We start from the raw sequence: 13,373 nt of genomic DNA, 5'->3' as shown, positions 1-13,373 counted from the left end.
ATAAAGTCATCAGGTAGATTTCAATGGTAATGTTTTTCACCTCTACTAATAGCAAATTTTTATGCTTTGAAGAATTATTTTTTAATCATTTTAAAAAATTTTTAATTACATGATTAGAAGAAGCATTTCACCACAGCTTTAACATACTCAGTAACACACTCCAGAGCAAGAGTACATCTCTTTCACAAGTGGGTGCAAGTTTCTAGGTTTTGCCTGTTTTTATTTATTTTTATTATTTATATGTGTATGAGTGTTATGCCTGCATGTAGGTAAGTGCATCCATGTCATGCAATGCCTGCAGAAGACAGAAGAGGCTGTCGGATCCCCTTGAACTGGAGTTACAGTTGTTAGCTGCCATGTGGGTGCTGGGATTCAAACCCAGGTCTTCTGCAAGAATAGTGTTCTTAACCACTGAGCCATCTCTCCAGCCCCTTGCCTGTTATTTTTTTAAGATTTATATTTTATTTAATGTGTATGAGTGTTTTGCCTGCGTGTATGTAAGTGGACCGCATGCCTACATTGCTCAGAGGCCAGAAGAAGGCATTGGATCTCTTGGAAATGGAATTAGAGATGGTTGTTAGCCACCATGTTTATTTGAATTTTATGTGTATTATGGTTCTGCCTGCATGTATGTAAGTACACCACGTGCATGCAGTGCCCACAGAGGCCAGAAGATTGCTGCCGTGTGGGTGTTGGGAACCAAACCAGGGTCCTGTGCAAAAGCAGCCAATGCTCTTAACTGCTGAGCCATCTCTCCATCCTGATGACCAGAATTTCTTAATGAAATGGGTTTACTTCACTTCCAGTTTGATCACAGATATAAGTGTATAGATATACAGGCCTAACTATACCAAGACTATATGAACATTACTGCTAGCCATTGTCAAAAGTTTAAAGACACTGAAATAGGGTAATGCTTGATAATCTTTATGATCACAGACAGTGCTGATTTTATAGAATGGCTTACTTAAAGTGTAGTTTTACCAGAGTAAAGGGCATGCTGATTTGGTGTAAAGTCATGTACTAGGGCATGAGATAATTCAAAGAAATGTACACAAGGTCTAGGCAGGAAACAAACCTTCAGCCTGACTCAGAGCATATTAGAGTGATGGTCAGCTGACCTGTCCAGATGTGGACTGTTCTAAAGATTGAGTACTGCTTGGGATCAAGCCCCAAAACACTTCTTACTCAGCAAGATTTAATGTTCTTTTGACAATAAATAGTGGCTAAGAGTAAAGGTCATTTACTCCCAAGGACAACTTAAACCTTGTGCCAGTGAGATGTATTCCCACAGCAATGGCCCTTTTACTAGCTGTTGCTCTATGACCCTTCCAGGACTCTTAATATTAAACCAGAGAAAGTAGATCACCTCACATGGGAAAGACCTATGACGACAGGTAACCCACCTCCCTATGTCTTGTATGCACCAAACTGAAGGAAGCCTAGACCTGTAGTTTGTGGTACTGGTGACTACTGATACTCTGCTAAAAGCAAGTTGCCCAACATTAAGCCTTTTTATTTGCCTTCTGTATCGATGGAAATGATCTGTTCTTATGCACTGAGTTCAAATTATTTTAAAACTGGTGGGATAACACATTTGGGATTTGGAGACTGCTTTTATCCAGAACCTGCTGAGAACAGACTATTTAACACCACATGCTGTGCTTAAAATGATTGCTTAAGGCTCCTTCGCCTGAGCTCTAGCCAAAGGAGAAGGGTAAGGAGGTGTCTATTCCATGGCGCATACAAAGCAGACTGCCCACAAATCTACCAGTGGTAAAGCACTCAGGAAACAAATGGCTACAAAAGCCTCTCTCAAGAGTGCACCCTCTACTGGAGGGGTGAAGAAACCTCATCACTACAGGCCTGGTATTGTGCACTGTGAAATTAGAGGCTAACAGAGGTCCACTGAAATTCTGATTTGAAAACTCCCCTGAGAGAAATTGCTCTGGACTTCAAAACAGATCTGTGCTTCCAGAGTACAGCTATTGGTGCTTTGCAGGAGGCAAGTGAAGCCTATATGGTTGGCCTTTTTTAAGATAACCAACCTGTGTGCTATCCGTGCCAAACATGTAACTATGCAAAAAGATACTCAGCTAGCATGAGGCATACTCGGAGAATGTGCTTAAGAATCTACTATGAGGGGAAGCATTTCATTCTAAAAGAATATTTTTTCCTCTTCTTCCTGTCACCAGTTCTGAATGTTAGATATCTTTTTCCCATAGGGTCAAAGGGTACCTACGTATATTGATTTTGAGTGGAAAATAGAGGGCAGAAATCAGGTATTGGCAATGTTTCCATTTTCATTTGGCAATGAATATGTGAATTTTTAATATAAATTCAAGATGTAAAGCAATGAAAGTCAAAATGTTTCAGTGAACAAGTTTCAAAAGTTCAACTTCATAATAATTATTAATAAGCTTTTTTGTTAAAAAAAAAGCTTATTTGTTAAACTTTTCTGGAAAAAATGCTTTAAAATTACTTAAAATTATACTGCAATTTATTGATTTTGGAACTCAAAAAAATTGAGGCAGAAATCAGCATCTTAATGTGATGTCAAGAAACATGAACATAACTCATTTGCTTTTGTCTTATGGCTTTCATTTTTTAAAGACAGGGTCTGGCCTCAAGGATGACTTAGAATTTCTGAGCATCTTGCCTCAACTTGGGCTTGCGGGCATGTGCCACCATGCCGTTTGAACACTCCTACAACAATCAGGATGAGGGGCAGTACGGTGATCATATTTGAAACTGAGCCAATGAAACTAGGACCAAAGTGATGACTTGGCTTTGTATCAAAGTGGCAGTGGTTATGTCATCATTGCAGTTTAAGGATGTTCAAGGAAGCTGACATGCCCTAACTGTCCAGGGTTTGGTACCTTGTACTTTCCCCACTTCAGCCCTTTAGATTCCATTTCCTTGAACTAGAGACTCCGGTTGAACTCTCCCTTTTACTTCAGCAGTTACTGAGGAAGCCAGCCTAGGCATGAGGGAGGGACAACTGAGGCCTGGCTAAGCAGTCCCCCTCCTTTTTCAATATAATGGAGATAAGGTGTGTTGTCAAAGAAACTATGTATTTGCCAAAATTTGAAAGCTGGGGGCTGGGAGATAGCTCATTCTGTAAAGTGTCTGTTATGTCTGTAGGCACCAGAACCTGTGCACAAAAACAAAAGCCCACCATGGCAACACGTACTTGTAACTCCAGTGCTAAACAAGATGAATCCTTCGTGCTCACTGTCTGTTCAGCCTAGTCTACTTGGTAAGTACTTGCCAAGTTCCAGGCCAGTCAGAGACCCTCTCTCAAAAATCAAAGTGGCTGCTGAGGAACAGCAGCCAAGGTTGTACCCACAGGCCAGAAGAGGATGCTGGAAGCTCTAGAACTGGAGTTACAGATGATCAGCCACTATGTGGGTGCTGGGAACCAAACCTGGGTCCTCTGCTGACCTGTTTCTTCAGACCCTTCCCCCACTTATTTAAAGAGCCTCTCACCCTGCAGTCCAGGTTGGCCTCATACTTACAGTGATCCTCCTGCCCTCAGCTTTCTGAGCACTGGGACTATAAGGTATGAGCCACCACACTGCACATAATCGCATGTGAAGGAAGCTTTACAGGGTTCCAAAGCGAACTGAATTTTGCTACAATCTAGAATTTTCTATGGGCAGAACAGAAACCACATTCACTTAACATTCACAAATAGATGTTGCAATTTCAGTCTATTCCTGAGGATGGAAGAAGGAACAGGACAACCCATTATCTAAGCTGAAACACTTCATAGCCTCCAGGTAGGTACCCAGAGTACCTCTACCCTTCAGAAATAAGGCAGTCTACAATGCAGGTGGCTCCAAACAGCAATGGAGTTTGAATCAATGTATTTGGGGGTAGCACAAGGAATAAAAAGAGCCCAAATCGAAACAATGTTATCTCCAAATGTATCTCCAAGTCCTGAAAGTACCCACTTTGAGGGGCTGCAGGTGTGCACCTACATATATAACACCCCTCTCATGCTCTGTAGGTATACTGCTCAGATGAGCCTCCTCATAAACCCTAATAAAAAATGTAAAATGATGTTTTATAGAGATAGTAGTGTTCAGAATTTAAGAGTTAAGTCAAAAGGTAAGAATATGTTAGTGTTTGTCCACTATGCCAATTGTCCCAATCTTTAGCCAGCTGAACTGAGAATTCATTAGTTCTTAGAGAAGTCTGGATGAATATACCAAAACGTATTCAGTCCCTTTCTTCTGAGTCCAGGCTCATACTTTCACACTACTGAAGATCCCAGGTACTAGGAAACTGCACAACACAAGGAGCAGCAGGCAGTGCTTCAAGAACTGCTCTGAGAAGATGCACACAGGTTTGTGTGTATACTGGCTCCTAATAACAGAACTTGTTTCTGTGGGTGGCAACCAAATGTTGAGATGCATACTAATTCCTTGTGTTTTTCAATCACTCGAGTGCTATACCCCAACTATAAATACACATACATCACTCTTGATTTTGACCAGTGGGAATCAATTCACCCAAACCTTCAAAATCAAGAAACAGGCCCTGGGCTGGGTGTGGTGGTGCACACCTTTAGTCCCAGCACTTGGGAGGCAGAGACAGGAAGATCACTGTGAGTTCAAGGCCAGCCTGATCTACATAGTGAGTTCAGGTCAGCTGGGACTACATGGAGACCCTATCTCAAAAAAATAAAAGAAACGGGCCCTGGTGGATTTCTGGTGACAGTCCATAGCCCAGAAACTGGCCACAAGTTTCTACGCTGATGCTGCTTCTCATCGAAGCTGCTTGTTTACAACACGCTGGAAATGGCACTTTTTGAAAAGGGACAGAATATTTGGTTTTCACTGTGTTGCTTTATTCAGTTTGCTCCAAGGGCAGAATCAATAGTAGGGATCACAAACATTATTCTGAGTGGCTCAAGCCTGATCAGTAAAACCTGAAAAGCAGGAAATGTTACACAAGTTGCAGATAAAGCACTCCTGAAGTTCATTGACATGATAGCAAGTGTAAGGACAATAAATGCAACAGGTGTTAACACTGAGCACTTGGAACCTGTTCACTTCTAGACAATTCTGGGACCCTTGTCGCAAACCCTTCAGATATCAATGCTCATTTCCTTTGATATGAAATGTGACATTACACAGCTCTTCCTAGGCCTTATTCTTGCTGCACTTGAGTGGCTCCTATTCCTACAGCACTTGCGTATGCTGTCAGAATCTCCACTATCTGTTTAGTTTCTAGGGTCATTCGGGCTTCCTTTAGCCAGTCCTGTGCCACTCTTCTGGACTCCCCTTTCAGCTGATTGACAAATTTTGCTGCCAGCTCCAGGTCACCATGCTCAATGCAATAGGAGGCATATGATAGCAATTTAAACGTGTTTATATCCTCCGGGTAGAGCTCTGCTGGCGGCTTCAGCTGCTGAGGTGGGAATAGGAGGAGGGACTGCACGTATGAAAGGAAGTACTGGTACAGGCTATTTCTGGTTTCGTCAATCATCGCTACCCTTTGGGCTACTTTTTGGACAGCATAGAAACGAGCTCTCAGGGTCTCTTCACTGTAAACCCCCCGGGTCAGGGACTCTGGAGGAATAGCTGCAGTTAAAGCTTGGGCAAATTCATTATCAGGACAGCTGACTCTGATGGCCTCAACTGCACTCCTCAGTGGAATAGTGGGTGCTTCTGCAGAGGAGGTCTTCATGCTGTACTTCAATGCCTCCACTGAAAGCCAGAGTTGGTGGGCTTTTCTGGCTTCTTCTTCAGCAACTGCATGACCTACAAAAAAATAAAAGCAAAGAAAAGACAATTTTCTCTTTTCCTGACTGTATATAGCCACAGAAAAAAGATGGACCTTCAATAACCAAAATCCACCTAAGTAGATGAGGCCAGGGCAAGCCTCCCATGGCACCTCACACATCTTAGGTGTTCTTTCCTAGCTGTCCTCTTCTTCATAGGAGGCAACAGGCATGACACAATTTGATGAAGATCTGAGTCTACTAAAGAGAAAAAACTGGGAGGTTGCATGTGCATGGCACAAGGAAGTTTCCTTTCCCTTTCCTGTGAGATCTAGGACAATGCACGGCCAGAGAGTACACAGAAGTCAATTTACGTTTGTGGGCCCGCTAATTCAGACGTTTTCATCCTTAGTTGAAGATGTAGGAAAAAAAACATTCAAATGAGGCCAAGAATTTTAAGGACACCAGAAATTTGACAGCAAATCAAACCAAATCATGTAATATACACAAAGACTTCAAAACGTGACTAGGTCTTGACACTGCTTCAGTATTCTGCTTATTCTCACTATCATATGACAAAAAAAAAAAAAGATTCTAGAACATCCCTAAGACACCTATTTTATTAATATCCTCGTCAGGATGTGTCACTTTGAATGTGGCACACACAGGCCTCATTGTGACTATCACCACCACAGCAAGCCTCCACTCCCAGACAACCCCAAAGTGCCCTATAAGAAACCTTGAGGCAAAGCACATGAAGGAAAATACATTGAAAATGGTGGTCTTGTTAAGTTATTCTTATTTAGTTTTTAGATCCTCTTTTCCTCTTATCTGTTTGTTGAAAATTGTCTGGGACCAGGTTTCCAAGACATGAATAAAATGTAGCAAAGTGATTTTACCATCTGCACAATGTGACATCAGCACATGTCCCCTATTACTCTTTTAACAAGAAATTATCCCAAGAAACTGCACAGACTAAGACCTGTAACATTAAATGATACTCACTCTGAACAGCCTGCTCGATTCCTCTCAGTCTCGCATAGGCAGTGTTTATGTCCAGAGTAAAGTTGTCAATTTGCTCTTGACTGAGACGACGGAACTCTAATTCTTGCTCAGAGAGTTTCTCAGACAGACCCTGAAATAAAACACAAATAGTTGCCAGAACAATACTACTACTTGTCACTTAACTCACTGGTAGTCTTCCAGAAACAACTACCTACTCAAGTAACAAAGGCCTTTAAAATCTCAAAACAGCTATGAAACTGCTACCCTGTGAGTAAACTTCAAAATTCTGCTGACTCACATTTCTTAATTCTTTTTCTTTTTTGTTTATCTGGCCTGCTCCTGCGTCCTGTGTGCTGGGACTAAAGGCATGCGCCACTGTGCTTGGCTTAATTCTTTATAAATTTTGATAGGACATATTATTAGATGAAACAGTAGAAGAGGAGGTTTTCATAGCCTTTAAAGTGCCAACTTTATAGCATCTTTATGGTGGCACGTGCCTTTAATCCCAGCACTCAGGAGGCAGAGGCAGGCGGATCTCTGTGAGATGAAGGCCAGCCTGGTCTACATAGTGAGTTCCAAGCAAGCTAGGGCTACAGGGAGATCCTGCAATAAATAAAAATAAACAAGCAAATAAAATGTTTTAGGGGCTAAAGATGTGGCTCAGTGGTTAAGAACAATGGTTGTGCTGGGTGTGGTGGCTCACGCCTTTAATACCAGCACTTGGGAGGCAATGGCTGGCGGATCTCTGTGAGTTCAAGGCAAGCCTGGTCTACTTAGTGAATTCCAGGACATCTGGGGCTAAAGGGAGACAGTCTCAAAAAGACAAGAAAAGAAAAAAGAAATTTCTGTATTACAATGCAAATACAGCATAGATAATGAATACAGACATACAATTATTCTGAGGAATTTATATTTATTTTCTTTTTTTTTTTTTTTTGGTCTTTTTGAGACAGGGCCTCCCTCTAGCCCCAGCTGGCCTTGATCTCATAGAGATCTGCCTACTTCTACCTCTGCCTCTCAAGTGCTGGGATTAAAGGTGTGTGCCACCACACCCAGCTGTTTTGAGGATTTATAAAAATGCCATTTCACCAAAGCAAATCCTTGCCTTTTTTTTTTTAAAGGTTTATTTTATTTTGAGACAGGGTCTCACTGTGTAGCCCTGGCTGGCTTGAAAATCAGTATGGAGATGAGGCTAAGTGTTTGCCTGTATGTATTACGAACACCTCATGTGTGCCTACTGCCCCTGGAGGACATCAGATCCCCTGGAACTGGAGTTACTAACAGTTGTCAGCAGCCACACGGGTCCAGGGAACCGAACCTGTTTCTTCTGCAAGCACAGCAACTGCTCTTAATCTGAGCCTCCTCTCCATTCCCTCCCCATTCTTCATTATCCTCAGCTTACACTTAAAGAAAAGGAGGAGGTTGAGAGTGGGGCACAGTGTGTGAGGCTTGGGGTTCCAATCCTAGTTGCCACCAAAAAAATGAAAAGGAGAGTTTGTTACTGATGCATGTGAGGAAGGGGCTGAAGGGAGTCAATGCTTTACAACATGTCCTCACCTGCTCAAATTCATACTTCAGCTCCTGTTCTTGCACCTTAAGGACATCTCGTAAATGATCAGTATGGGCAGCAGCTTGTCGGCGAAGCTGGGTCCTCATTTCATTCTCCATGGCATCTCTAACTTCTTCTACCTGTGAAACCAAGCACAATAATGATCAGTTCTCAATTCACACAGAATTTTTTTTTGGTCTTTTTGGGACAGGATCTCTCTGTAGCCCCAAATGGCCTGGACTTGCTATGTAGACCAGGCTGGCCTTGAACTCACAAATATTCACCTGCCTCTACCTCCCGAGTGCTGGGATTAAAGCCATATACCACCATGCCCAGCACTTATCCATCTTTTTATATGAACAAGAAAGCTGAACCTTTGAAGGCACCTGATACAAGGTCACAGAACACACCAAAACCCAGATTTCAAACATTGATCTCTCTGGCCCCAAACCCTGGCATCCATCACGTTACCAGGCTGCTTCCAACAAAGAAACATGGTGTTCATTATTTCCTGAATCACACATTCCATAGGAAAGAACTACTTCCAGAACTTAGAGGAAAAAAACTACGAAGACTTGGGTTCAAACCTAGTTTCATCATAACCCGCTGTAGTGTCTATTTTCTCGGTGGTAATGATGCCAACTTTGAAAACTATCATGAGAAAGTTAATACCTGACAGGTATGGAACACAATTTCTTTTAAACAAAGAAAACTGCAACAAGTTACTTGCACATGAATTCAAATTTAACAAAGGCCAAATTAAAAGTTAGGAAAATCTCCTGCTTTACCTAATAATTAGCCATGGATCATGTTATATATCAACACAAATTACCTTAAATAAAGAACTCATCTTCTTTCAGAATTAGAATAATGTTCAATGAACCCATGCAAGTAGTATACAAAGATTTATGAAGACTGGCCCTGGGCCTGACAGGACCTACTACTATATGCTTGGATGCAAGGATACTCAGGACACACAGATACTTCAGACCATGATATTTATTTCCAAGAATGAATCCAGCAGGAGACGTGCTGCTAAGCATGAACTCCCATTCAACCTTCTTAGCTACTTTCACTTAAAACAGCAATATGCCAGAAACTGACCCACGCTTTAGACTGAAGTCATAGGAAGGCCACTTCGGAGAAAGTGACATCTAAGGTTAAAAGAGAGGAGACAGAATGCAGTAAAAAGCACAAAGGAGGTCGGGTGTGGTGGTGTACACCTTTAATCCCAGCACTAGGGAGGCAGAGGCAGGCGGATCTCTGTGAGTTCAAGGCCAGCCTGGTCTACATAGTGAGTTCCAGGACAGCTGGGGCTACAGGGAGATGTTGTTTCAAAAAAAAAAAAAGACCAAAAAAAACCCAAAAAAAACCCCCACAAAGGTCCCAGGGTGAAAGACATGTCAAGGCACAGAAAAAATATCAAGATATGGGGGAATGACAGGTGCCTGGCTCACAGACCCTTTGGGTATTGGTAACTAGAATTTGGACTACTGAGCCAGGAACACAGCTCAAGCTGTAAACCCAGCACTCAGGATGAGGCACTGTACCATGATTTTAAGGCCAGCAAGGACTACACAGCAAGACCCTGTTATTTAAAAAAGTATGCAGGACCACTGTGAGTTTCAATCCACCCTGTCTGCAAAGTGAGAATTGAGGGAGAGAGAGGGAGGGAGAGAGAGAGAGACCAAAGGAGAGAGAGGGAGAAGAGACATTTAACTATCTATGGGTATGAATAGGGAAACCTATTCAGATAGTAAAAGTTCAACTGAAGTGGAAAAGGAAAAGCAGACAGGTTTGGAATTTACTATGGATGTAGCTCCGGGAGGACTTTTTTTTTTTTTTTTTTTTTTTTTTTTTTTTTTTTTTGACATGAGACAGGGTCTCCCTGTAGGCCCAGCTGGCCTGGAACTCTCTATGTAGATCAGGCTGGCCATGATCTCACAGGTCTGCCTGCCTCTGCCTCCTGAGTGCTGGAATTAAAGGCATGCACCATCATGCCCAGCTTGAAACTGGAAGGATTTTTTAAGTGGACAGAATTTGAGTTGATGAGAAACAATCAAGCATGCTTGCCTTGAACAACTGGGTATATGGTGATCTAGAGAGAAACGAACTGCACTGCTAAGAGTCAGGTTGGGAAAATTCAAGAAATCTGCTTTGAGGCTGGTACGATAGCTTGATGTGTAAAGGTGCTTGCTGCCAAGCCAGATGACCTGGGTTCAATCCCCAGCACCCACATGGTGTGAAAGAACTGACTCCCACAAATTGACCTCTGACCTCCACACTCATACCTTGGCTTGTATGAGCCAACACACATATACAAATAAATAAATGTTAAAAAAAAACAATCTGCTCTGAACATACTGAACTTGAAGTAACTGGAAAATCCAACAGGAAACAGCATGTAGGCTGCCTAGTCAAAAAAGAGGCGAGAGCTTGAGAATGTACAGATCTGAAAAGGCTTTATACTCTAAAGCAAAAAGATTAGAAAAGAGCTCTTGGAGAGTTCAAGTAAATGTAGTACCAGCTGTGCTAGTACCTGAGAGGCAAAGGAGGCCAAGGAGAAAGAGGGAAGGTGGGAAAAAAGGCCAGAAGGGCACATGGCCCCAGCAGCCTGTAAAGAAAGCTTTTGAGGGTGGGCTGAGCAGTCAGGTTCCTTAAGTCAATCCATGACACCATGTCTGACACATGGTAACCTTAAAAGATGGCCAATGTAGCTATTCCCTTTGTAGCCACCAACTATCTAATAACCCTGCAGGTCAAGAATCTATTCAGAATTAAATGAGATTCTTTGAGCTTGGCTTTAGTGGACAGAGGCACCAGTGAGAAGAGCTCAAGGATCCCGGACAGCACAGCTGATTATGTTCTTACAACTGTCACATCTGCTCAAGCATTTCTTAGAAGCTCAGATTCTGAGAACAAAGCCCAAGTGCCACTTCACAGATGGCTTGGTATGATTTACATCTAATACTTCCAGTTGGTGACTGGCACAGTGATCATCTGCCACAATGATCTCCAGGAGACCTGTCAGCAAGCTAAGATCTACTGGAATGTTAGGCAACGCTTCTCATTTCTTCTACCTTTCTGTCTTGCTCAGCCTGTATTTCACCTCTGTGGTGTTCTAATGCTTTTGCCACTGCAGAATCAAAAGCCCGTTTTTCTTCCAGCTTTTGTTTTTCCAAGGCTAAGGCGATGTGCTGCTTCTCTGTGGCTTTCTGCTGTGCGAGCTCTCTGTTGAGCTGATCAATGCGACGATGTGCATGAGCAATCAGGGAGTTCAGGTCATCAGTAGAGAGCTTGTCGGCTAAACAGATACCATATCAAAATGTTAATGACTTCACTGAAATTATAAATCCCTACGGCCATTAAAGAAAAAAAGCAGAAAGCACCTAACATGACATTTCAATTCTCCAGTTAAATCAGAAATACGCAGTGTCTAGCCACTAAGGTTTTGTGAATTCTAAGCAAAGTAACATATAGGTGGGATCTGAGGCAGCATGTACAGTTCCTTCCCAGGAACCCAAATCAATCCTTTCAATCTGACTTCATTGTAAATTAGCTTTCTAATTTACTATAATTTTGCTTCTAAAAACAAAGCTTATAGATCACTTTCAATATTTCATTTTGCACCTAACTCCGATTAGCCCTAACAAGCAACCAGTTAAAGACTGGTTCTGCTAAAACAAAATTTCCACAGCTCTGTTCCTTCTTAAATGCACATTACCTAGGGTTGTAATCTGCAGAAAAGAAAGCACCAAAGAAACCCAGTGGTATCACTTTTGAAACATTCTTTTTTGCTTTTTTGTGTTTCTTTTGTTTTATATTTTATTTATTATGTTTATTTTACGTGTGTAAGTGTATTGCCTGCATGTAAGTGCATCTGTGTCATGCAATGCCCGCAGAGGTCAGAAGGTGGCGTCAGATCCCCTGGAACTGGAGTTATGGACAGTTGTTAGCTACCATGTGGGTGCTGGGAATTGAACCCGGGTCCTCTGCAAAAGCAGTCAGTGTTCTTAACCGCTGAGTCATCTCATCCAGTCCCTTTTTTGTTTCTGAGACAGGTTCTTCCTATAGCCTCAGCTGGCTTGGTACTCACTATGTAGACCAGGCTGGACTTGATCACACAGAGATCTGCCTGCCTCTGCCTCCCCAGGACTGAGATTAAAGGCATGTGCCACCACAAATGATACTTTTTGAAATATTCTTGCCCAAACACATGGCTAAGCTTAAATTCAAGTAGAAGATTATTGTTTTGTTTTGTTTGGGGGTGGGTGGGCAGAGTTTTATACTCTACAAGTGTTCTAATACATACCACAGGTTAAGAATAATGGTTCCAGAGGTCAGCAAGATAGCTCAGTAATTAAGAGCACTCACTGGCTGCTCTTGCAGAAGACCCAAGTTCAATTCCCAGCACCTACATGGAAGCTAACAACGATCTGTAACTCCAGTTCCAGGGGATCTGACGCCCTCTTCTGACCTCTATGGGCACTGCATGACACGGGTGCACTTACACACATGCAGGCAATACATTCATAAAATAAGAACAATAAATATTTTTTTAAAAAATATTGAAATAACAACAACAATACTAGTTCCAAATGCAAAAGCAACATTTTTTTTAAAATGGGGAATTCTATATGATAAATGATTCGTCAAAAAAAAAATTGAAAAGCAAAAAGCATTGAGACTCACTGAACAATTTCAATGTGTAGAACTCTGAAACTAATCTGAATGAAGTAATATAACTACAAATTCTTTCTATAAAATAGGAATACTTAGCACTGATAGGATGGCTCAGCAGTTAAGAGCAAACAACACTCTTATAGAAGACCCAAGTTCAGTTCCCAGTACCCATTTCAGGTGGCTTACAACCAGCTGTAACTCGAGCTCCACGGAACCTGACAGCTTCTTCTGGGCTCTCTGAGCAACTGCATTCACATGTGCACATACCCGCATATATACACATGATTAAAATAAATCTTTAAAAAATAAGAAATTTAGGGGCTAGAGAGATGGCTCAGCAGTTAAGAGCACTGGCTGCTCTTGCAGAGGACCCAGGTTTGATTCCCAGCACCCATATGTTGGCTA

The 13,373-nt window shown here is 42.0% G+C and overlaps 1 protein-coding gene across 13 annotated transcripts in view; it reads right to left on the bottom strand.

Moving 5' to 3' along the window:
* Positions 1 to 4,827: 4,827 nt before the first annotated feature.
* The window catches only part of Immt (inner membrane mitochondrial protein), a 40,265-nt gene continuing 31,719 nt past the window's right edge, over positions 4,828 to 13,373 (bottom strand). For 8 of the 13 annotated variants that reach the window (XM_008836744.3, XM_029565193.1, XM_029565194.1 and 5 more), the window contains 4 exons: positions 11,366 to 11,589; positions 8,294 to 8,425; positions 6,737 to 6,866; positions 4,828 to 5,771 (listed from right to left, as the gene is read on the bottom strand). In XM_008836744.3, coding sequence (XP_008834966.1) covers positions 5,158 to 5,771; positions 6,737 to 6,866; positions 8,294 to 8,425; positions 11,366 to 11,589 — 1,100 coding nt within the window. In that variant the 3' untranslated portion in view covers positions 4,828 to 5,157. The remainder of the gene's footprint in view (positions 5,772 to 6,736; positions 6,867 to 8,293; positions 8,426 to 11,365; positions 11,590 to 13,373) is intronic. The other 5 variants (XM_017799059.2, XM_017799060.2, XM_029565192.1 and 2 more) reach the window with 3 other exon arrangements.

The sequence above is a fragment of the Nannospalax galili genome, unplaced genomic scaffold, assembly GCF_000622305.1.
Source record: "Nannospalax galili isolate Female #2095 unplaced genomic scaffold, S.galili_v1.0 scaffold138, whole genome shotgun sequence".
Taxonomy (NCBI): Eukaryota; Metazoa; Chordata; class Mammalia; order Rodentia; family Spalacidae; genus Nannospalax; species Nannospalax galili.
The sequence above is the reverse complement of the archived record's forward strand: the minus strand, read 5'-3'. Positions and strand labels throughout refer to the sequence as shown.